The sequence below is a fragment of the Emys orbicularis genome, chromosome 10 (genome assembly GCF_028017835.1).
Source record: "Emys orbicularis isolate rEmyOrb1 chromosome 10, rEmyOrb1.hap1, whole genome shotgun sequence".
NCBI lineage: Eukaryota > Metazoa > Chordata > Testudines > Emydidae > Emys > Emys orbicularis.
This window is the reverse complement of record NC_088692.1, coordinates 88,994,150-89,017,969: the sequence shown is the minus strand read 5'-3', so window position 1 is coordinate 89,017,969 and position 23,820 is coordinate 88,994,150. Positions and strand designations below refer to the sequence as shown.

Sequence of the window (23,820 nt, the reverse complement as noted above, 5' to 3'; positions counted from 1 at the left end):
CTATATGACACTCAGCCTCAGCAGAAAAGCATTATGAATTGGGGAGAATCATATTAGGTAGACGGGGAAGCATATTGTTAGTACAGATCAAAATGTTTTCAACAGAAGTCTTCACCATATTAGTTAAAACCAAAAAACTCACCTGTCTGAATGACACACAACTGCTCCTCTCCACTGCAATCCACATAAATACAGTTTTTGCCAATGTGATAATATGTCACATCTTGTGTCTCTAAGTCCCACAGAGCAACAATCAATCCTTTGTCACCTGCTGATAATGCAAACAGTGCACTAAATCCCGTCACAGATTTACACTCAAGTTTCATTTCTTCTAGGCCTCCTGGATGGATTTTTTTCCATTGTCTTCCTATGTCATTGATATTTGCATAATCTTTCTTTGTTGATTCGGAAAGGATATAGACAATGTCTTGTGGTATGGAGGACAAGATCTTCTCAGACGTCTCACAGATTTTATAATCATAATGTTCAAGATGGAGAAGGTACTGGTACCAAGGTAAGCAAATGTTAGACGCCAAATTTGGAGAGTCAGGTCTCTTTGACGTGTTATATAGCGAGGACAAGTGTGCTTTCCATGACCTCGAGAAAGAGAGAAAAACGTACAACCACCAAAATCATGATAATGAAAGTCATTTACAGGCTTCAATTTTAAAAGGTTACCTTTGACCAAAAACCATAAACTAAGATTTATGGACAACATCCAAAATCCTGCACTCCACCCTCAAAATACTGGCAAAGTAATCTATCTAAAACTATTTTAATACTGATTATTTACTTGGTGCAACTGAGTTGTATGCTTACAGCTACATTAGCTCATAAATTTCACTACGTTCAGTGTTGATCTTTGTTTTTAATTTTCTCATAGAATTACTCAAGGACTTCGTAAGGTTTTTTGGTAAATAAGACATTCATCGAATCAAGAGAACTATTCTGACTACATAAAGCTGTTACAGCTTTAGATTTAAGAAGTTAATATTAATAGTATATTGTTTATCTCTAAGGGCTGGTCCACACTACCCGCCCAATTCGGCGGGTAGAGATCGATCTTCTGGGATCGATTTATCGCGTCTCATCTGGACGCGATAGATCGATCCCAGAAGCGCTCCCCCGTCGACTGCGGAACTCCTGCTCGCCGAGAGGAGGAAGCGCTGTCGACGGGGGAGCCTGCCTGCGCCGCGTGGACCCGAAGTAAGTAAATTTAGTTCGATATAGGAAACATCGACTTCAGCTACGCTATTCTCGTAGCTGAAGTTGCGTTTCCTATATCGATCCCCCGCCCCAGTGTGGACCTGCCCTTAGACTAGCTAAACATCATAGTTAAAATACTAAAATTAAAATACTACATGTGAACAAGACACATTCAGACTATTTTTATTTTAATTCATTGAAGAAGTCAACAAGCATGTGGACAACGGGGATCTAGTCGATATAGTATACTTGGACTTTCAGAAAGCCTTTGACAAGGTCTCTAACCAAAGGCTCTTAAGCAAAGTAAGCTGCCATGGGATAAGAGGGAAGGTCCTATCATGAATCAGTAACTGGCTAAAAGATAGGAAACAAAGGGTAGGAATAAATGGTCAGTTCTCATAATGGAGAGAGGTAAATAGCAGGGTCTTTCAAGAATTTGTACTGGGACCTGTGATGTTCAGCATATTCATAAATGATCTGGAAAAGGGGGTGAACAGCAAAGAGGCAAAATTTGCAGATGATACAAAATTACTCAAGATAACTTTGGATTTAACTGACAGTGAGGAATTACAAAGGGATCTCACTAAACTGAGTGACAAAATGGCAGATGAAATTCAATGTTGATAAATGCAAGTAATGCACATTGGAAAACATCATCATGTAAAATGATGGGATCTAAATTAGCTATTGCCAGTCAATAAAGATCTTGGAGTCATCATGAATAGTTCTCTGAAAACATCTGCTCAATGTACAGCGGCCGTCACAAAAGCTAACAGAATGTTCGGAAGCATTAGGAAAAGGATAGATAAGAAGACAGAAAATATCAAAATGCTGGTATACAATGCCATGGTATGCCCACACCTTGAATACTGCATGCAGTTTTGGTTGCCCTTCTCAAAAAATGATATATTACAACTGGAAAAGGTGCAGAGATGGGCAACAACAATGATTAGGGGTATGGAACAGCTTCCATATGAGGAGAGATTAAAAAGACTGGGACTGTTCAGCTTAGAAAAGAGATGACTACAGGGAGATATGATAGAGGTCTATAAAATCATGAATGGCATGGAGAATGTGAATAGGGAAGTGTTATTTACCCTTTCACATAATACAAGAACTAGGGATCACCTGATGGAATTAATAGGCAGCAGGTTTAAAACAAACAAAAGAAAGTACTTCTTCACACAATGCACAGTCTATCTGTGGAACTCTTTGCCATGGTATGTGGTCAAGGCCAAAAGTATAACTGGGTTCAAAAAAAGAATTAGATAAGTTCCTGCAGAATAGGTCCATCAATGGCTATTAGCCAAGAAGGTCAGGGATGCCACCCTATGCTCCAGGTGTTTCTAAGTCTCTGACTGCCATAAACTGGGACTGGACGAAAGGGAATAGAACACTCAATAATTACCCTGTTCTGTTCATTCCCTCTGAAGCATCTGGCACTGGCCACTTTCGGAAGACAGGATACTGGTCTGACACAGTATGGCCATTCTTATGGACGAGGATATGTATTCATCTATGTCAAGCATACAAAAAGTTCTGGGGGGACTTGTAATAGGACACGTCTGTCGGTACTGGTTAAAATCTAAGTCAAAGTAGTATGACAAGGACACTATTGTCTCAAGGTTGGTTAGTGGCCTATGGAAAATGGACTGAGACCATCTAATTAATTTCCTAGCAGTGGCCTAAGAACCACACCATTTTTAAACTAAGATGAGCTAACAAATTTGTGCACAGCTGATTTCAGAACTTGCAAAATTTGTAATTAAAATTAAGTAATCTAGTAATATTTGAATCACCTAGATCAGTGGCTCTCAATTTATTTGATTGTGCCCCCTTCTTTGTGTCTGTAGTTTACGCCCCCTTCTCCCACACACAAGTACATATACTGATAAAAAAAAACCTAACATGCAACTCTCACTAAATATTAAAAACAGTAAGTCATTGATTCAAACAAAGCCAATGATCTATTGTAATAAGAGCAAAAACAAAACTCCGATTGCAGTCAATGCTTACAATTAAATGTGCACACCGCATCGTAGCAAACGGATTAACGTACAGATGGCAACAACTTTGTACAATACTATGGAAGCTTAACAGAAATCCGTCAAAATGCACAGTGCTATCTAGAGTCAAATGCACAGCGCCATCTGAAGGAGGACCTTGTATGTCTGGAGGAATCAGCTTTGCTAGTTATTCATTGCTGTGGGTAAAATGTGCGCAGTTTTTTCCTAAAGCTTCTCACGCCCCCTCAGAATACATTCCATGCCTCTCCAGGGAGGTCTGCCCACCAGTTTGAGAACCTCTGACCTAGATTATGATGCAGCAGGAACTGTCACAGCTTGTGTTAGAAGGTATTTATATTTACATACCTGTCTGTCCGGAAAGAAAACCTCATAAGTTTCATGCTGCAGTCAGAGCTAGCAAGGTCATCCTCATCAATTCCTTCCAGTCGTGTCACAGGAAGATTTTGAAAAATTTTCTTACAAAATAAATGCCCAGGGAATTCTCTGCAAATAGAGATATTAAAAATAATTTAAGTTACACCTCCTCCAAACATTTTAATGACCATTTTTAAAATGCAAATTTTTATATTTATTCTATAAAGTCACAAAATTATTCTGATGAAAAACTGGAAGATAATATTGCAGAGAAGTGGTCCTCTCTCTAAACTCAACAGCATTTCATATAAAACAATCCCAGAGTATGATTCTGCAATCCTCTTTCAGGCGTGGAATTCTTGCAGGGTCAAATCTTCTGTCAGCAGTTATCAAATAGAGGTGGTAACTTTAAATTGCTAAGCAGTTCCAATATAATACCTGTAGATACTTCAAGGAGCTGCTACTACCCAATGCTATCTGATATCCCTCGCCTCCTATAGCAATAGTACATGAAGACTATTTTTCTGCTTGCTCAAGTGGAAGAACATATGTTGAAGCACACTGATTTGCAAACTCTGAAGAAACATGATTTTTTAATATGCTTTTACTATATCTCGGGCCCAGTCCTAACCAAATGGACGCTAATGAGAATTTGCCTTCTGACCGCAACAGATGCAAGATTGGCAATAATTTAAAACTAGCTAGCCTCATAAAAATTTATTTTAAAATTTTGCAGCAAACATACCTGAAATACAAATTTAGATCAATAGAAATGGCATAATTAGAGGAATTAACGATCACAGCGACATTGAGATCGTGCGACACCTTTACTGAAGTGAGGGGAGATAAGATGGTTGTATTCTTGTTCTCATCCTCCACATTTGCTTGGAAGAGTGCAACGTCAACATCTGCTAGATGCACACCATCTACTGTATCAAATATGTCTTTACGCCAAAGTCAAAGAAAGTGACAGGTTTCAAACTATTCAACAAGCAAACAATACATAACAATGAATTTCTTGTACTTTGTTTCCCAAGGCAGGTGTATATGTATATAGTCTTCAAGTTCTTGCACAGCAAGGTATTTATAATTATTAATTTTTTATGATGTTTCACAGTAGCACTCAAAGGCCCAATCAGGATTAGAGCTCCATTGCGCTAGGTGCTATATAAAATGCAAAGTATGACGTGTGCCCTGCTTCATAAAAAGCTGACAGTCCAATTTAATTAGAAACTCTATGCCAACAGAGCACATATTGAACACCATTTCTATATCCACTCTCCCTGCTGCCCCAAACTTCACTCTTCAACAATATGTGTTTTTGATTATAAAAGCAAAACTGTGCAAAGTACAGTTTTAATTAACAATGACTAGAGCAGAAGAGGTCTTTTTAAATTTTGGCAGTACAAATTGCAAGGTTGTTGGAATAACAGACTGAGTGGATTGAAGTTGAAGTAAAACAATCTCTCTGAATAGTAATTAACGTAATCAATATTGGAGTATTGGTGAGAGACTGCTTGAAAAATGTTCACAAGCCTGTTTTTGAATTCTGGACAACAGCATGGAGTAGGAGCATTAACAAGAAGTCAGCCACCAAAAACGATGCAATGGACTCCAGTCTTTCATGAGAAATTGTACCACTGCTATTTAAGCAGGACAACAAGCTACAGAATTTGATCAAATCTGAACGACTGTATCTAGTTGTCTTGGAAAGTACAACCTATAAATTGCTTTAAACAAATATTTTGAAGTTACTAGTAAAACCATTAGGAATGTAATTAAAAATCAATTAAAATCTAAATACTATTAAAAAACGCTAGACCTCTCTAAATGTGCATTCACATTTTTTTGGCAATTGCTTATTGCAAAACACAGTTGGAAGAACAAAATAATGGGATTATTATACAGTGTAAGAAAAATTAGCTGGGAATAGAGATAGCTGAACAGTTTGTGAAGCAAATGGCTATCATCCTGCCGCAAGAGACCAAAAAGTTAGCTTCTACAGTGTAATAATGAAGCTCCACTGGCCTGGCGAGACCGTGTTGGTACCTGTACTTCAGCTTTTCACACTGAACTATGCTATCACATGGATTAGATGGATGAAATAACTTCAAAATAGTGAGGCTTGAATTTCCTTCACAAAATTTGTGTTTAATCCTGAAAGGGTTTCAAGAAATATTTTTTACCTGTTATCCACATTCTTTTTCTTCACAGGATGACTTTACTTTTTTTGATCAATTATATAGGGAAACAGTCTCCATTGCAAAGGATACATATCCAGCCAGAGTTATCTAACAAAAATAGAACCCCTCTACAAAAGTTCACATCTGTTATTCTTTCCAAAGCTTGTGGAGACAAATCAAGGATAAAGCAGTCAAGTGCATGTAATTCTGTATCTTCTCCAGGAAACTCAAGGTGCACAAGAATAAAGTTATTCAACAGTAGCAAAGATGTGTTCTTTTTAAATGACAGAATCTTCACAGACGATATTGAAGAAAGACCTGTAAAATTATTTTTAAAGAATCAAGTTGTTTACATATCCAAATTGGTAGTTTTGATTGGAGAGACACTTTATAGCTTAAATTCATTGTCTTAGCCTTTTGATCAATGTAGTGTGCCAAGATCACTGAGGTCAGAACAGTTCCAAGAATAGCACTAATTTGTTTAACCAACTTCTACTACCCAAAGCCAACATGGGGAACACAAAACAACATTTTGATAGGCACTAAAAATACTAATTTTGAAAATAAAATATTTTAGCAAGGAGACTTCAGGGCGGGGGATCTTAAAGTTATTTAATGTATCAAGGCCCCAATCCTGCAAAGATTTACACATCTGCTTAACTTTATACAGTGACTTCCACAGGCTAGTCACTGTGTAAAGTTAAGTATATGCTTAAGTCTCTGCAGGATCAGAGAGAATAGTCTCAACTATAGTACCTTCTTCTTTTCATTTGATCAGGTGAAGTGCATGACCGTCTGTAATATTTATATCATTGCCATTCAACAAATTCATTAGCATTAGTGATGAGTTCCAAACCCACAACATTAAAAATGACAGCATGAAAATATTTTACACCTTCCTAAGGCCCAATCCTGCAGCCCATTCTTATGTTAATAGTTGTTGCAAGATTGGGTCCATAATCACCAAGAAATTAAAAATATGGAATATACATTGAATGTACTCACTAATATTTTTAACTTCCAGAAGTTTTTTAAGTCTCTCTTCATTCCAGCTGTACAAGGCAGTTGTGTCAGATTTTCCATCCTCTCTATTGAGCTCATAGACAAACAGTTCATTGTTTTTACTAAGAGCCAGGAGTTTTGGCTTGTTTCCTTGTGGATCATTATTTTCTGCATCCTCCCACATGAAGCTATATTTAATAACAATATTTAATATGTTACGTTTATTCACATTATTCTCTTCCAACTTCAATCGATTCCACAGTTCAGAAAAATAACAAAGCAGTTTAAAAATATCCAGTGTGGTGTTTTATTCACACACACACACACACACACACAAAACTAGGACACTGACAGAAAACAGTGAAATATACACACACAAAGTGCTATCAAATGTCCAAACTAAACACTAAAAAGGAAAAATATTTTCTTGCTCTTTTATCTATTTTAGTTATAGTGATCATAAGAGTTACTTGTAACAATAATAGGCACAACGCTTTCAAAACAGAACGTGATTTTTAAGCTGTCAGTGACGCTTCAATTTTCAGGCAGGCTGTAACAGTTTGTCTGTGTTCCAAGACAGAGGAGATTGCCATGCTTCAGAAAGATAAGGTGGGTGAAATAATATCTTGTATTGGACCAACTCATATTGGTGAGAGAGAGAGAGAGACAAGCTTTCCAGCTGTGCCTGCTACACAGTCACAGAGCTCTTCTTCAGGTCTGGGAAAAGTTCTCCCAGGGTCACCGCAAACTGCAAAGTGGAACAGATAGCTTAGCAATAAGTAGTTAGCACATATTGGAAAAGCCATTCCAGGGAGACAAGTATCAGAGGGGAGCCATATTAGTCTGTATCCACAAAAACAATGAGGAGTCCGGTGGCACCTTAAAGACCAACAGATTTATTTGGGCATAAGCTTTCGTGGGTAAAAAACCCGTTTCTTCAGAGCATCTGAAGAAGTGGGTTTTTTACCCACGAAAGCTTATTCGGGTTTTTTACCCACGAAAGCTTATGCCCAAATAAATCGGTTGGTCTTTAAGGTGCCACCGGACGCCTCATTGTTTTTATCCCAGGGAGAGGTTTCAGAGTAGCAGCCGTGTTAGTCTGTATCCGCAAAAATAACAGGAGTACTTGTGGCACCTTAGAGACTAACAAATTTATTAACAACAAACAGGGAAAGATTCTAATAAATTTGTTAGTCTCTAAGGTGCCACAAGTACTCCTGTTATCCCAGGGAGAGTGGCCGGTTAACACCTCTGCAGTCAGAGGACAAACAGAGGGGGCTACTGGGTCACAGCAAGCCCTCTCCCAGTGCTTCTATATCGTGATGCCAACTTTTCCCAACCTAGCACTAAACATTTCCCAAATCTGGTGAAAAATTCCCAGATAAAGTTTTCTACAGTGCTTCTATAGCCTGGGAAATTTCCCCAAACCTGGGAATTTGTGAGTCAAATGTTTCAACGTGGGAAATTGGGAATTTTCATTCAAAACGTTTGACTCCAAAATTCCCAGATTTGGGGAAATTTCCCAGGCTATAGAAGCACTGCCCCCTGCTGTCTCGCTCCTTCCATTCCGCCTCCCACATTTAGGGCTGTGAGGGTTTGAAGACGGCCCTGGAGAACACGCTTTGGTGCATCCCTGTGGCGATTAGCAAAACCATACCCAGCACCGGGAGAAACGCGGACACGTCAGGCGCCGCCCAACAACCCGTGAGCGCGTTAAAGGGCTGACAGCAGGAGACCGAGCGCACCGCCGGGAGCGCGGCTCGGATCCCGGCGTGCCCGCCCCAAGCGCCGCGGACCCCGGCCTCGACGGGACCCCCCGCCCCGCCCCTGCGCTCGGACCCGCCACTTACTCCGCCCACGGTCCCGGGGTGGGGCTGCCGCGGGCCCGGCCAGCCCTGCCACAAGCCAGGGACCTGAGGTGGAGCCCCCCCGAGACCAGCAGGCTTCCCAGCGCGTCCTGCGCCCTGTTGAGCTTGACCAGGGCTGTGTCCCCCAGCGGGCTCCGGGCCTCCCGGGCGAGGGGCACCAGCAGCACCCGCAGCTCCCCCTTCGCGCCCTCCATCCTCCTAGGGGCTGCCAGCCAGCTCCCCCCCAGACCGAACTTCCGGCTTCAGCGGGGGGACAAGGGCCGCGGCCATCTTGCGCAGGGCACGACTTCCGGCCAATCTGATGCGACTCGCTGGGTCCGAGGAAACCCGGAAATCTCTCTCTCTGCTTTAGGAAGTGGACATTCCACTGAGACTACAACTCCCAGAATGCCTTGCGGTAAAGATTAGAGGCTCTTTGTCTCCACATGGAGCATTGCATGCTAGGATTTGTAGTCTTCGTGCGTGCTAGCGGTGAAGTGCAACCAAGAAGCGTGTGATTGAAATTGGTGGTCTGGGGCCACTCCACACTGAGACGAGTTGTCTGCTCAGATCAGGAGGATCTCTGGATAGGTTGCTTGCTAGCTAGTCCATTTTAGATGAAGCATTCTATGCTGTGACTTCTGTTTTCAATGGGCTCCTAACCTCAGATGCAATCTTAGTCACTGAGCCTGGGGACGCGCACATTTGAGCAAGTAGTCGGCACTCAAGAAATTTAGAAGGGGCCTAGAATCTGGATCAAACTTAACCCGTAACTCCCATTGTCCAACCATCCATTTTCTATTTTGTAACTCCTAACTGGTTTGACCTTGACTAATCATTTTGTAATGGAGATGAAGCTTACCACTTTATCAGTTGCTCTCTGAAAATCTTACAGGGTACTAATATTTGAAAGTAGCATGATTTCTCAAAGCAGAGTGCCAGAGACCTTTTACTCTGCTCCTGTGCATGTGTCAACACGATCATTTATTTGAGGGGAAACTCAAATTTAATAGGTTCAAAATATCCTAAAACATTCCCATGACTCCTTCCCCCACAAAGACATTCCATAATAAAATTTCCTGGTGTAAAATACCCACTGGAAATAAAACAATAACACCTAGTAGTCCTCCAAAGCAAGTACTACAACAGTATTTAAATTCCAGCAGCTAGATTGTGCACCTCACAAACTATAAAGTCAGAGGCTGGTTTAACTGGGAGTATAGATGTGTAGGTATCTATGACACAAGGCTGTTCTCCAGTTAACCTATTTCTTGCTTTCACTGCAGGAAAAGCAGAGGAGCAACAATCCCAACAAATGGTTTATATCTGGGATTTTATGTCTGCTGCAGCCACGATTTTAGATGCTGATCAGTTTTGTACTGTATTGTACACTGGCCCCCGTTCCGCATTGAGTTGGCAGCTGCAAGGAAGGGGACTTTGTTAAGTCTCTAAGGTGCCACAAGTACTCCTGTTCTTTGTGCCAGTAGAGGTTGTTGCAAGATCAGAGCCTAGGCACCACTCTTGCCCTGTGCTGGATGGAATTTCAGACCTGCTCAAATCCAGATTGTTTCAGCCACCAGCCACTAAACTACAGTACAAATGAACTGACAGCACTGAGGGATTTCCCTAGACCCCCCAACTGTCCCATCCTCCTCCAGTGGTCAACTAGTTACCCCCCGCAGTGTTGCCAATGTAGTCGTTTTCCAACCCTTCTTTCCCCCGCCCCGTAAATTCAAACACCCCCTCTAATTTCAATTTCTGGGGAAGACTCTGCTACTGACATCTCTAGAATGTGCTGGGTCACCCTGCAGGGGTTGCACCCCACACAAACGCTGCCCAAGTATGAATGTTTTAGGGGCTACTGCCAGGCTGATCGCCCCAGCCTGGGCAAGGCTTTAACACACTGAATCGTTGCAAAGCTCAAGTCAGGTTTACACACAAACATGCCCCTGGCCCAGCTGCACACCAGGAACGCGCTGGGCGGGGTGGAGTATCCTCCAGGCTCCCAGCTCTTCCCCCACCCCTAGGAGCCCGGGCCCTGCCTAAACCCCTGTCAGTTCCCCAGCGTGCCCTCTATGCCCCGCCCCTCGTGGTCTGGCCCCGCCCGCTCGCCGTCTCCTATCCGGAAGCTGCCGGGGAGGGCAGCAGGGACGGTGGCCGCGCGGGGCTGTTTCTCTCCGATGGCGGAGCGGAAGGATGTCGCTGGTGTCCGGGCTGCTGTCGCACACGCTGGGCAGGGTGCTGCGGCTCTCCGGGCTCCATAGCGGGTACCATGCGCAGGGGGGCCCGGCCATGGAGCAGGACAGAGCGCTCGAGGTGTATGGTGACTATCGCAGCCGCTGCCGGGAGCGCGGGCCGGGGCGAGGGGGTCAGGCAGGGGCAGGCGGCGCCTCGGGGGCTGGGCAGGGCACAGGGGCGGGGAGCGGCGCGTCTAGGTAATTCGCCCTGCCCCGAGTGCAGGGGACCGGGCTAGGTGATCTCTCGAGGTCCCTTCCAGTCCTATGGTGCGGGCGGCGGGTGGGTGCCCTGGGGGAGCTGTGCCCCGGCGGGTGGTTGCCCTGGGGAGGGGCGGATGGGTTGGTGCCCCTGGCAGGTGGGTGGGTGGGTGCCCTGGGGGGAGCGGTGCCCCTGGCAGGTGGGTGGGTTCCCTGGGGAGGGGCGGATGGTCGGTGCCTCTGGCAGGTGGGTGCCCTGGCGGGAACGGTGCCCTGGCGGGAACGGTGCCCTGGCGGGTGGGTGCCCTGGAGTGGGGCACATGGGTTTGTGCCCCTGGCAGGTGGTTGCCCTGGGGGGGAACGGTGCCCCTGGCAGGTGGTTGCCCTTGGGAGGGGCGGATGGGTCGATGCTCCTGGCAGGTGGGTGGGTTGGTGCACTGGGGGGAGCAGTGCCCTGGCGGGTGGTTGCCCTGGGGAGGGGTGGATGGATCGATGTTCCTGGCAGGTGGGTGGGTTGGTGCACTGGGGGGAGCAGTGCCCTGGCGGGTGGTTGCCCTGGGGAGGGGCGGATGGGTTGGTGCCCCTGGCAGGTGGGTGGGTTCCCTGGGGAGGGGCGGATGGTCGGTGCCTCTGGCAGGTGGGTGCCCTGGCGGGAACGGTGCCCTGGCGGGAACGGTGCCCTGGCGGGAACGGTGCCCTGGCGGGTGGGTGCCCTGGAGTGGGGCACATGGGTTTGTGCCCCTGGCAGGTGGTTGCCCTGGGGGGGAACGGTGCCCCTGGCAGGTGGTTGCCCTTGGGAGGGGCGGATGGGTCGATGCTCCTGGCAGGTGGGTGGGTTGGTGCACTGGGGGGAGCAGTGCCCTGGCGGGTGGTTGCCCTGGGGAGGGGTGGATGGATCGATGTTCCTGGCAGGTGGATGGGTGCCCTGGGGGGAGCAGTGCCCCGGCGGGTGGTTGCCCTGGGGAGGGGCGGATGGGTTGGTGCCCCTGGCAGGTGAGTGGGTGCCCTGGGGGAGCGGTGCCCCTGGCGGGTGGTTGCTCTGGGGAGGGGCGGATGGGTCGATCCTCCTGGCAGGTGGGTGGGTTGGTGCCCTGGGGGGAGCAGTGCCCTGGCGGCTGGTTACCCTGGGGAGGGGCAGATGGGTGGTGCCTCTGGCGGGTGGGTGGCTGCTCTGGAGGAAGGGGTGTGTGTGCGCTCTGGATACTGAGAGCTTTGGGATGGGTTGTTGGTGCCAGATGCAGTGGGGCAGAGAGAGAGGTGCCTGGGGACCCACCTGGCCCTGAGATCTGTGCAGGGTGGGAAGCTGTCCCCGCTGCTCAGCTCTGGTGTAAGGTGAGCTACTCTCAGGGTCACTTCCACTGGGAAGTTACCTTGTTACTTCATCCCTCTGGCTAGGGCACAGGCCAGACACCCTTGGCAGTTAATGTGAGGCTGGTAGCTCCTGAAAGGGCAGACAGGCCAGATTAACCTTTTGTGGGCCAGGTGTCAAATATATTTGTGGGCCCCCGTGGAGGCAGTGGAGCATGTTGTGGGGAGGTCAGTCCCCAGAGCGAGGGGCCAGCCCGGGGCAATGGGGCGGGGCATGGTAGGGGCAGCCCCGCTCCGCCCAGCCCAGTGCGAGGGCACTAGTTACAAACCGGCAGTTGCCAGATGCACAGTGGCCCAGCCAGCCCTGTGCTGCCAGCGTGCCCCTTCCCCTTGGGGGCGGGCCCCTGCCGTGCCACACAGTTCTCACCCCCAACACCAGAACCCTTCCCCCCCAATTCCCTGTGGCCAGAGCCCTCCGTACGCCCAGCACCCCCCCACACACACACACACATATGCACAGCACCCTGCACAACACCACCCTTGCCCACAGGCTCACCACAACTGCCCAGCACCTCCCACAGAACCCCCTCTCCCTGGTGCCTCAACACACACAGATCTTCCCTGCCACCTCACAGCCCAGCACTCCCCAGAGAACCACTCCCCACGCCCTGCCACCCGGCCGCACTCACTGGCCCCTCAGGAGTGGCACGATCAGCCAGACTAAGGCCTGCCCCGGCCAGGCTCTCTCAAGACACAGGCAAGCCCCCCACACTGTCACCCCCCCACACAAACACACCTGGCTGAGACTGGCCAGGCTTCTGCACCAGTCCCAGACAGCTCAGCTCCCGGGAGACAGACGGAGCCCCACAGGTGATGGGAAGCAGAGACTGCCCGGAGCCAGAGGTGCACGGGGTCCAGCCAGGGGGCTGAGAGGAGCAGGGGGGTGAGGAGCAAATGATGGGTGGGGGCAATCAGTATGTGCTCACAATGTGAGTCTTGATAGCCCCTGTAACTTTTATCCTAGTGATTGTAACTAGTAGAGGTTCTGCTGAGGTGTTAAATATTTGTTATCCAATTTTAGGGTCCTCTGTGGCCCTTTACATGGATTCTAGCTCCTTTGTAAATTCCATCCTTAATCTCCAGCTCTCCAAGACAGTTGTAAAACAATGCAATACAAATACTGTGTTTGTAGTAGTATTTTCCTATAAACATAGGAGCAATTCCAAACCACAAGTCATCTAGTTCACAATCTAAATATTAAAACCAAATCTGGTGGCAAAAGCATTTCTTCCATACGTTATAAATCAAATTTAGATTTAGTTTGTAGCTAGGAGGGCAAAAAAATAGCAAATACTGAATTGGAGGCCAGATTGAAGCCCTTGTGCACACTGTTCTAGAGCCACTCTGTTGTAATTACTGATGGAGAGGGGGATGTTTGCAGACTTGAGTGGGTCATCAGTGGCACGCTTTTCATTGGCATTAATTCAGGTTGTTAGCTGCACTTCAGATACTCAGTATTTGGATCCCATATGCTATCTGAAACATAGCCTTTTTAATATACTAAGTAACTCCAGGGCCGCCCGGGGGGGCAAGTGGGGCAATTTGCCCCAGGCCCTGCAGGGGCCCCCACGAGAATATAGTATTCTATAGTATTGCAAATTTTTTTATGGAAGGGGCCCCCAAAATTGCTTTGCCCCAGACCCCCTGAATCCTCTGGGCAGCCCTGAGTAACTCTAAAATCTTAACACTGTTCAGAGATGAATTTTACTGGGAAGAAGGCACTCTGATTCTTGATTTTTATTACGCAACAGATCTTCCTGGACATACATTAAGTGTAAACTGATGAGTCACTGACTGTCGGTAAAACTTCATGGCAGGAAAGTTCAATGGGTCAGTTTCAGCCCTTGTCTAACTCCACTGTAGTTAATGGCATTACAACAGGGCTGAATTTGGCCCATTTATATATTAACAAGTTTGTGAAAAGGTGACTACGGTATTTGATTCAATATTAGCTTTTATTGCCAGCATTAAATGCTATCACACATGTTGGGTGAATATTATATTCACCAAAGGGCTTTGAGATATTACTTTTAGAAAATGACTTCTCATGCAGTCTACCGACAGAATATAAAGCCAGTTGAGATGACCACACTGAGTACTCAAACAATGTAATCAAAGTCCTTTTGCACACTCTGAGTTCATTGCTGGAATGCTTCTCCACTGAAAGAGCTTGGGGCTGTTTGCGTGGCATACCCATTTAAAAAAAAACAAAACAGGTTAGGTTTGTAGTATGGGTTCCAGCCAGCCACATCTATAGTAGGTTGATTTAAAAAATAAATAAATAAATAAAAGGTTGTTAACAAGGTTGAATTAATCTGAAATTAATCAGATAATGATTTTTACAAATTTATTCTTTATTTGCAACTGTTGACAGATCATACAAACAAATTTTATCCTGTCATTTGTTCATGAATTCCTCACTGTGTATATTTGGTCACGGAAATCGTATAGTATTGTTTCTGTCCAGTGATTGGATGACCTAAACTTATGAACAGGAGGATACCTCTTTTTCGGGTTGTGAATTGTCCTTTAGCATTTGTAATAGTTTTGAATCTACACTGTAAGCACTTCATCCTGGAAAATGCTTAGTCTTTCCAACTTCTATTGACTTTTTTGGGAGCAAGAGTGGCTTAGAATCTTGCAAAATTTGACCCATATATCAGAAGTTCCTCAAGTCAAGGATCTTATTTTCTTACTCTTCTGTGAAGTGCTAAGCATACCAATTTCAGTAAGAGAGAGGTGTCAACAATCACATTGCCCTGGGTAAAGGGTTTGATGTAATAAGATAATACTATAAACTAAATTCATACTGTGTTCTGGGTAAGGTCTGTGTTTTCCCTGTCAAAACAGTGTAGAGCTGATGCACTCCATTTGTAGGTAGTAAAATGCTATGTTCTTTGACCATGAACTGTAGAAATGTTTGCATTGTATGGAGAGGAGCAGACATGGTGAGATACAGGTGCTTTGGTTTGTGCTCCTCTTGGGTGAACTGAGTCAGCAAGATGTTTCAGTAACCAGGCCTCTCCTGGAGAGGAGTTGAAAAAATTAGGCTAGGAAGAACAACTTGTTAAAAACCTATGACTTTTTCCCTAATCCTCTAATTTATAAAAGGTATTTCATTTCTGGTGTATGTCCTTCTGCTTTAGATATAATTCGAACTATCCGGGATCCAGAGAAGCCTAACACTTTAGAAGAACTGGAAGTGGTAACAGAAAGTTGTGTCGAAGTGCACGAGATAGGGGAAGATGAATATCTCGTTATTATCAGGTTTACACCAACAGTACCTCATTGCTCTTTGGCAACTCTCATTGGTAAGATTCATATTTCCTTAAATGGCCTAATAGTTTTCTTCTAAAATGTGCAACAGTAAACCAAATGCAATGGAGGTTCGTCTGAGTAACGCTAATAAAAATAAAGTATTTTTTCACTTTTTTTTTTGCTTGGACTTGTATATTAGAAAGCATTATACAAAGCAGTCAAAAGAAATATTGCAATATTTCTTAAACCGAATAGCATTTTATGAAGCAAAAAGATCCTGTAGGTCTTGTTCAGGGATGACGGCTTTCAAAAATCCTCTTTGTGCTTTGGTAGTTCCAAGAAGCACTGAGTTAAGAGAGGAAGAAAAGGAATTGTGAGTTACGTCTACATGATTGCTGCTTATTAGGTCCTAGCCACACTAGTTTGAATAGTATTGGGCTTGACAGCAGTTTTCAAAAATGGCTGTCGCGGATATGGACCTACCACTGTTTTACAGTTCAGTTTAGCCAGATGTTTTCTACGTATGGTAGTGCAAACAATGATACTGGACTAGTCCCTTTAAGGTAATCTGTAGCACAACTTCTGAATATACACCTCTACCCCGATATGACGCTGTTCTCGGGAGCCAAAAAATCTTACTGCGTTAAAGGTGAAACCGCGTTATATCGAACTTGCTTTGATCTGCCGGAGCGTGCAGCGCCCCCCCCCCCCCCCCCCAGCACTGCTTTACTGCGTTGTATCCGAATTCGTGTTATATCGGGTCTTGTTATATCGGGGTAGAGGTGTAGCTGTAATATGGTTTGGTGTGGAAGTAAACCATTTAACAGCTTACTGTTGCTCTAGGTGTTTCAAAATGTTTAACAAGCCACAGTACAGATAGGGCTTCAGTATTTGCCTTGTTGCTTCTTAGCTAAGCAGCCGAAGGTTGCCTTAGATAACTGGTGGCCAGACTTTAGAAATAATGGGGAAAGGGGAAGCATTAGTGTTGAAATGAATGTAGAACAGTGATTGTTGAGTAATACTGTGCCTTGGTAGTATATGATGAATAGGGAGTAAAGCAATGTGGCTTATGGTGTAGACTTGTCTCAAGAGATTAATCTTCACTGATTTAAGAGAAATAACATATCGGGCTCTCTTCAGCAGTTCTTACTCATGCAAAATTGCATTGAAGAAAATACAATGGGATTAGATCTGTGATGGCTCCTGTGTCTAGGTCTGTTAAAAATTGAAGTTATATTTTTAATTTTTATTGATTACAATCTAGGGATTGTATATTTACCCAGCTTGTATCCTCCTGAATATGAATAGCTGATAGGAGTTGATTTTTCCTTGGGCTAGAAGGGTATGTTTCGAAATTTTGCATGGTTCCGGCATTACTACAGAAGTTTAAAGAAAAGCAGTTTGTCAGATCTTAAAAATAAAAACAAACCCTCTTATGTACTATTAAAAGATCACAAAGTAGAACAAGATTATACTACTCTTGCTTATTTTCTTTGATTATGTGCTTAGTTGGGATGTTGTTCATCCTGTTTCCTTCCTGTGATGAAACTAGACTTCAGCTCTCTGAAGTTATGCTGCTTAGATATAACATATCAAGATTAGCAAGCTTTATAATTCTAAGTTAACACAGACAAACGATTCTCATTTTACATTTTAAATACTTTTTTTCCTTAAAGGAAAATAAATGTTTGAGTTTAACCAAGAGGCAAATCATGCTGAAGTATCACACCACTTCTTTGTATGGGAAAATGAAGTACAAATGGTTGAGAATTAATCGGCCTATTTTAGGACTGGCAGCTACCTAATTATTTACTATGGGCTTATCTACATAGGGAAGCGATTTTGAAATAAAATAGGGTGTGAATTTGAAACACAGCAGTTGGTCATGCTATCTCCCTGTATAGACACTCTTCTATTCCACACTTAGTGCCTTTGTGTAGAATAAGAGTGTTCATATTGGAAGCTAGTATGGAATATCTATTCCACAGTAGCTATTCCAGGCAATTTGCTGGTGTAGAAAGGCCCTTACAAAAAACAGATTCTATGAGCATTACTTACAGTATATGTATTTAAATAGTCTGAAGATTTTTACTCTGATTTTTGAGAAGTAAAGTAGCTGACTGTTTTAGAGCACCACGGTTTGATTTCCACAGGCTTTGTGTTCTTGTGTTCTGAGTAACCTCTGTTTCTCCACAGTTCCTCATTCTGTAAAAGGAAAGAGCTACAGCAAGTATATTTAAGCAGCTATGCAGCACATGTAAGAGTACAAGCCATAAGCAGTTTGTCAGAGTTCCTCTCGTGCACAGACTACTTGATTTTAAATTGTTTTATGTCTTTTTACCTAGTAGGCCCTAAATAGCCTGGGACCAGCCTACTGAGAGTTACAGTCTGTGTGGTGCTGAATTTCTATCCTCCTTGATAGAACTGGGTTTGGCAGAATTGAATTTTTTTTTTTTTTTTTTTTACAATTTTGACAGATAATATCAATGCTTATTTTTAAACTTTTTAAAATTATAGTTTCTTTAATTTTCAGTTGTGGGAAATTATGGGCTGGTCTGATAATGGGGGGAGTCAGATAATTATTTAATGACATGTTGAGATCCAAAAAGTAAAAGCTTTATAACCATTAAAACACACACTGTCAACATCACGTGTCTAAATATCTAAAGTAAATATCCTTAAGTCAAACTCAAATAAGTTCTCAAGCATAATTTTTCTTACTGTACCTATTTGTAAATTTTTATTTTTATCAATGGAAATATATTTTTCATTGGTCTGTATGTGTACATTGAGATCGACATTTACTGACATTTACCAATTAAAAATCTGATCCAAGCCTAGATATAATAGAGAGGGGAATGGCTGCCAGGGTGTTCTCCATACAGGCCCCAGGACTCTGGAATCCCCTCCTGTCCCTGCTCTGAAGTAGCCCAGACTTCCAGGGCATCTTGGAGGGCCTATTTATTTCAAGTGATTTTTGAGGCATGGGCCAATGTATTGAGGTGTTGGTATTTCTACTGCTGCTTGATAGAAGGGTTGAGCAGTTGGTATTGCATTTTGTTTTAACTAATTGGCAGGGTGCTCAGAACCTGTGTATGGGCACTCTTTACTTTCTTTCAATTTAGAATAAACAAATATATTTTTAAGAAGTCTATGACTGCCTGGATATTTACTCTCTGAAAGGAACTGGTAGCTGGGAGGGTTATTGCTGTAACTGAGAGTGTCTCCTGGTCAGTCCAGTGGCTAATCTCCAGGTCGTTGAAAAATGGGTCACATACTTGTAGTGGTCTTCTGTCCCAAAGAATTACTGGGTGCTTGCCTGTTATGTCATACTCTCTAGTGGATTCAAGCATCCTCTTCATCTGCCTGCCCTATGCTAATGATTACGAAGATGAACACATTAGATTTCAGATGTTTCTCTCTAGGTTAGTTGCATGTAATCTCCTAATTTATCACTAAAAGCATATAGTTACTACAGTGATGGGTACAATAGAAAGGCCTAATTTAGATAACATTGTGTTTGAATGTTACATGTAAACCAGTGGTTCTCAAACTGGGGCCGCAGCTTGTGTAGGGAAAGCCCCTGGTGGGCCGGGCCAGTTTGTTTACCTGCTGGGTCCGCAGATTCGGCCGATCGTGGCTCCTATTGGCCTGGAGCAACGAACCGCGGCCAGTGGGAGCCGCGATCAGCCCAACCTGCGGATCCGGCAGGTAAACAAACCGGCCTGGCCCACCAGGGCCTTTCCCTACACAAGCGGCGGCCCCAGTTTGAGACCACTAATGTAAACAGTCAATACTTTTTTTACTGATGTGTCACTTGCTGGTTTTTTAGATTAATCCAAGATTTAATCTAAACTGAGCACATGTTCAGAGTTCAACAAATAATTTAATGTACATTGAAAATTAGGCAAGGGATGGCTACCTGGGGTAGATGATACACTTGGGAGACAGAAGAATTTCCTGCTCCCCAAGTTGTCCCAAGATTGTGTTCTTGTCAAACTGTTTTCTCTTTTGTTAGAAGTTCAGTATCTTCCAAAAGAAATAGCTGCATTATGTACTCAGCAGAAGTTAAGTGCGGCCACAATAGTAGGAAAGAACCTCTGGTACAGGAATGTAGACAAGAGGAGAGGAGTGATAGTTCTCTAAGGTGCTTGGAGACTAAAGTCTCTCTCTAGGTACAAAGCAGGCACAGAACAGGCTTCCCTATTATCCTGCCTGATCCTCGATGATCTGGCAGGACCATATATTGGGGTCAGAGGGTGTCCGTTGTCATTCATTTGTCTTTCTGCTGAGAATGCTGCAGGGGTGACACTGGAAATTAGGCAGACCAAAAAAATTATTTAAATCATCCACAGAACTTCTTGAACTTGCCAATGAAAAAAATGGTTTTTATTGTTTGTTTTTAAACAGGGCTTTGTTTGCGAATAAAACTTCAGAGATGTTTGCCTTTTAAGCACAAGGTAAAGTATTCATTTCTACCATTCTCATATCAGATTGCATGTGGATGTATGCCCAACACCAAATGACAAAACGAAACAAACTGCAAGATTGCTTACTTAGTTTTAAAATTGTGGTCAAAATGGTCTGTTGGTGTTTTTAAATAGTGCACATGGTGGGGATGGATTGTGGAAAATACAGGACATCTTAAAACAAACAACCCCAAATATCTATCTAAGTCCTCCTAATGCTAATTCAAGGGAAAGAATTATGGGCCCCAGGAACATTTCAAAGCGTCCAGGGATTGTGAATTTTATTAATGTTTAACTAGTTACTGGGTTTGTTTGTACTTTTGGAATAACTGGTTGTTGTTATCCCCAATGATTCCTGAGTGAGTAAGCGAGACAAGGTGACCTGGAAGTAAGGTAGTGAGTAACGTGCCAGCATCGGTTTGAATTCTGACTCCAGTTAAGGAATAAAGGTGCCCTCCACGGTTCGTTTGAGGATTCTCTGCAAAACAAAAACAAGGGAAATGGGATCTTATAGTGAGTTTGCTTGGAGAATTTGTAAGCACTGAAGAGGTAGGAATAGAGCCAGGATTTGAAATGAGATTTCTTATTCCTATAATTTAAATAGGAACACAGGGATTGCCATATTGGATCAGGCCAGTGGTCTACCTAGTCCAATATATCATCTGACACTGGCCAGCATCACACTGCATTGACACTTTTACAGAGAGCCCCATTAGCCCCCACTGGCAAAAGTTGAGAATGATGTGACAAGGAGCTTTAAAGAAGGGGGGGTGGTAAATATCACTAAGGATTTCCTCCCTGAAAGGGTCTTATTTTCCAAATGTGTTTAAATAAGCTGTTCATGGAAGTGACAGTTGCAGTTCCTGTAGCCTCTAGACAAACAGCTCCTAAATCAGGCTCTACAGAACACTAGCTTGTGGTTTACAGAGAGCTGGCTGGCAAGATAGTGCTGGCTCTCCTCCCTATTTCCAGCTGCTTAACGGCATTGAAAGAAAACTAAACATACACTTAAGTACCTTCCTAGTAATACTTAGCCATGTAAGTAATTGATATGGTTATCTCAGTTTGACCACCAATAGGCGTGATTACCAATAGGGCTGTAAATTGGAGGGGAGATGCCTGTAAGACATTCTCGTAAAATCTAGACGATGAAAAAGCTTGAGACCTGCCTATTGTGTACAACAGGATAGGATGGTTCACAAATGTTAATTGTTAAATCAGTGTGCATACTTTATACAGATATTTCTCTTTCCCAACAGTGTGCAGGAGTACAGCTATTCCTGTGTGTGGCTAACATTGTTTATTTCTTATCTAGTTGGAAATTTATATATCTGAAGGTGCCCATTCCACTGAGGAGGACAGTAAGTGGATTTTTATAAATTGAATAACTGTGGCTTCAGACTCTGTGTGTGGCCCACCACCCTAGGAATTAATGCAGTGGCGTAGTTGCAGGATGAAGCATGCCACTGGGAAATCTCAAAATTTAAGTTGCTGCAATGAAATTCAAACTTGTTCATGTTGCACATCTAGTATATATTACTGTAGATGTTGAGGATTACATTTAAAAAGGGGGGAGAAATAAATAGGAAGTATTGCATATGTACAGCTAAGTACATTTCTGGAATTTCTTGACTTTGAGTGGTTGATCTTGCAATCTTGTATTAATGCTAGACTATTTTTATTATGGTTTTTAAAATGTGGAGGAACTGGACTGGCAAGCATGTGCCATAGAAAATCTCAATTGTAAAACTGTGTCTTTATTAAAATAAAACCAAATTTTTTCCAAATAAAAAAGAACCACGAAAGACTCTGCTCATGCCAGGTTTTGACCTTTCACTTCTTTTGTTCTAAACCTGAATAGAATGTTTTTTTTAACATGGAAAATTTGGGGTGCGCTTGGGATTTTTTTTCTTTTCTCTCAGTCACATAGCTAGAAACTGAAACTAGAGAAATTCAGATTGACACAATTTACCTAGGGATGCAGCAGATTCTCCATCACTTGGAGCTATTAAACATCCACTCTTGATTTTTACACTCTAGCTTAACCAGAAGTTATGGACTTGATGCTGGAATCACTTTGTGAAATTCTACGGCTTGTGTTCTGCAGGCAGGCAGACTAGGTGATCCTAATGGTACCTTCTGGGCTTAAAATCTATGCAACTTTAGCAAAACTTCAATGGGAACAGGTAGTTGAGTTCCCAAATGCAGGGATATTGGAGCCTAAGAAATTAAAAGCAAAATTTAGAGCTCATAAAATTTCAACTTTGACAATTCCTACCCAAGATCAGGATATTGACACAGATGTAAGAAATGAGTATTAGTGCTATTATGTCTCAATGATGGCTTTTCTGTTACAAGGAAGCAAAATACAATGTTTGTTCCATATTGTCCAGTTGTTGTGAAGGGTTAAGAGGAATTTAGGGTCAGATGTGGCTCTACACATTTTATATTACTTAAGGACTGCAGAATATCCAGCATAAACAGGGTGTTACATATTCCGTTCCTGGACTAGAAATGCCATGAAAGTGATAGTGATTTCTAGTGGCTGTGTGTGATCATTCTCCCACTTGCCTCTCTGCCCCTCATCCCCTTCTAATCCCTCTTTGTTCCATCCAAGATTCCCAGTTCAACACCACTTTCATGTCATTTTCCCACTCCTGTGTGTTTCCGGTATGCCAGGAGCATCTCCTTGTACAGGTCTATCTTGCCATCTCCATTTCTACCTGCGCTGCACTTCTTCGGACAAGTCTATTATACAAATCCTAGTCCCCTTCCCCATAGAGCAAAGTGATTATAGTCCTGCCTATAAATATTTAAAATTAAAATAAGATAGAAGAAAGATGCCACAATCCATTTCTTATTCCTTTTGTCTGTTGCCTCCCATTCCCATTGCTTGAGATTGCTATTGTCTACAAAGATTTCAGGGACCTACCTCAGTGCAGGGTCAAGTACCTAGCACAATGTGATTACTATACAAGAATTCCTCAGTAAAATGGCTCTGACTAACTTTTCATCTGATATTTTGCAGTCAACAAGCAAATAAATGACAAAGAGAGAGTAGCAGCTGCGATGGAGAATCCAAACTTGCGTGAAATTGTGGAGCAGTGTGTTACAGAACCTGACTAGCAGCTACAGTAACCACAGAGCTATGATCATTTTGATACATTGGTTTAATTATTTGTAAAACTTCAAGGCCTTGAGTTTAATACTTACATTGTTTGTACCTTCCACATGATTTTTTAAAGAAACCATTTATAAAGCGAATGTAAATTATAAGAAGGGGGCTAGCAGTATATAAAATTAGGTGAAGTGTATAGTGTTCTAAAGAATTTGTAATATTCAGTGTTCAAAGATAAATATTTTAACTAGTTATTATGAACCAGCTGTGTTGCCTTCTTCTGATGCACATTGTGATACAAAATCAATTTTGCAGGTTAAATTTCCACTGTGCTCAAATGGAATATGTTTCAATCACTACACTGTAAAAAAAAAATAATTAAAAAATAAATAAATAAATAAAATTGATTCTTATAATGAAAAGCCACTTCCTGTTTTGAATGTTTGTGCTCTTAATTTTACAAACTCTCCTGGCATGGTAACTAATAGAGAAGTAAACATTTTGCTCAAGTGTTTTTACTGTTGGTAAAATGTTTTCTCATAAAAATAGAAAC

At 43.1% G+C, this 23,820-nt stretch overlaps 2 protein-coding genes across 2 annotated transcripts in view; one reads left to right on the top strand and one right to left on the bottom strand.

Annotated features, from left to right (window-relative positions):
* The window catches only part of SPG11 (SPG11 vesicle trafficking associated, spatacsin), a 58,805-nt gene extending 49,971 nt beyond the window's left edge, over positions 1-8,834 (bottom strand). The window contains exons 1-6 of the mRNA XM_065411830.1: positions 8,623-8,834; positions 6,776-6,960; positions 5,861-6,088; positions 4,333-4,531; positions 3,579-3,716; positions 143-597 (exon numbers count right to left, since the gene is read on the bottom strand). Of these exons, the coding sequence (XP_065267902.1) occupies positions 143-597; positions 3,579-3,716; positions 4,333-4,531; positions 5,861-6,088; positions 6,776-6,960; positions 8,623-8,834 (1,417 nt within the window). The remainder of the gene's footprint in view (positions 1-142; positions 598-3,578; positions 3,717-4,332; positions 4,532-5,860; positions 6,089-6,775; positions 6,961-8,622) is intronic.
* Positions 8,835-10,756: 1,922 nt separating this feature from the next.
* Positions 10,757-23,419, top strand: CIAO2A (cytosolic iron-sulfur assembly component 2A). Its single transcript, XM_065411999.1, has 5 exons — positions 10,757-10,942; positions 15,569-15,733; positions 20,091-20,140; positions 21,465-21,510; positions 23,178-23,419. The coding sequence occupies exons 1-5, from the start codon at positions 10,816-10,818 to the stop codon at positions 23,273-23,275; spliced, it is 486 nt and encodes a 161-aa protein (XP_065268071.1). The 5' UTR covers positions 10,757-10,815; the 3' UTR covers positions 23,276-23,419.
* Positions 23,420-23,820: the final 401 nt, after the last annotated feature.

What these genes read in the sequence shown, in the direction of transcription:
- CIAO2A (XM_065411999.1), top strand. Translation starts at nt 10,816, where the DNA reads ATGTCGCTGGTGTCCGGGCTGCTGTCGCACACGCTGGGCAGGGTGCTG. An exon ending in CAGAGCGCTCGAGGTGTATG is followed by an intron (nt 10,943 to 15,568) that starts GTGACTATCGCA and finishes CTTCTGCTTTAG; the next exon opens with ATATAATTCGAACTATCCGG. An exon ending in CTCTTTGGCAACTCTCATTG is followed by an intron (nt 15,734 to 20,090) that starts GTAAGATTCATA and finishes GTTTTTAAACAG; the next exon opens with GGCTTTGTTTGCGAATAAAA.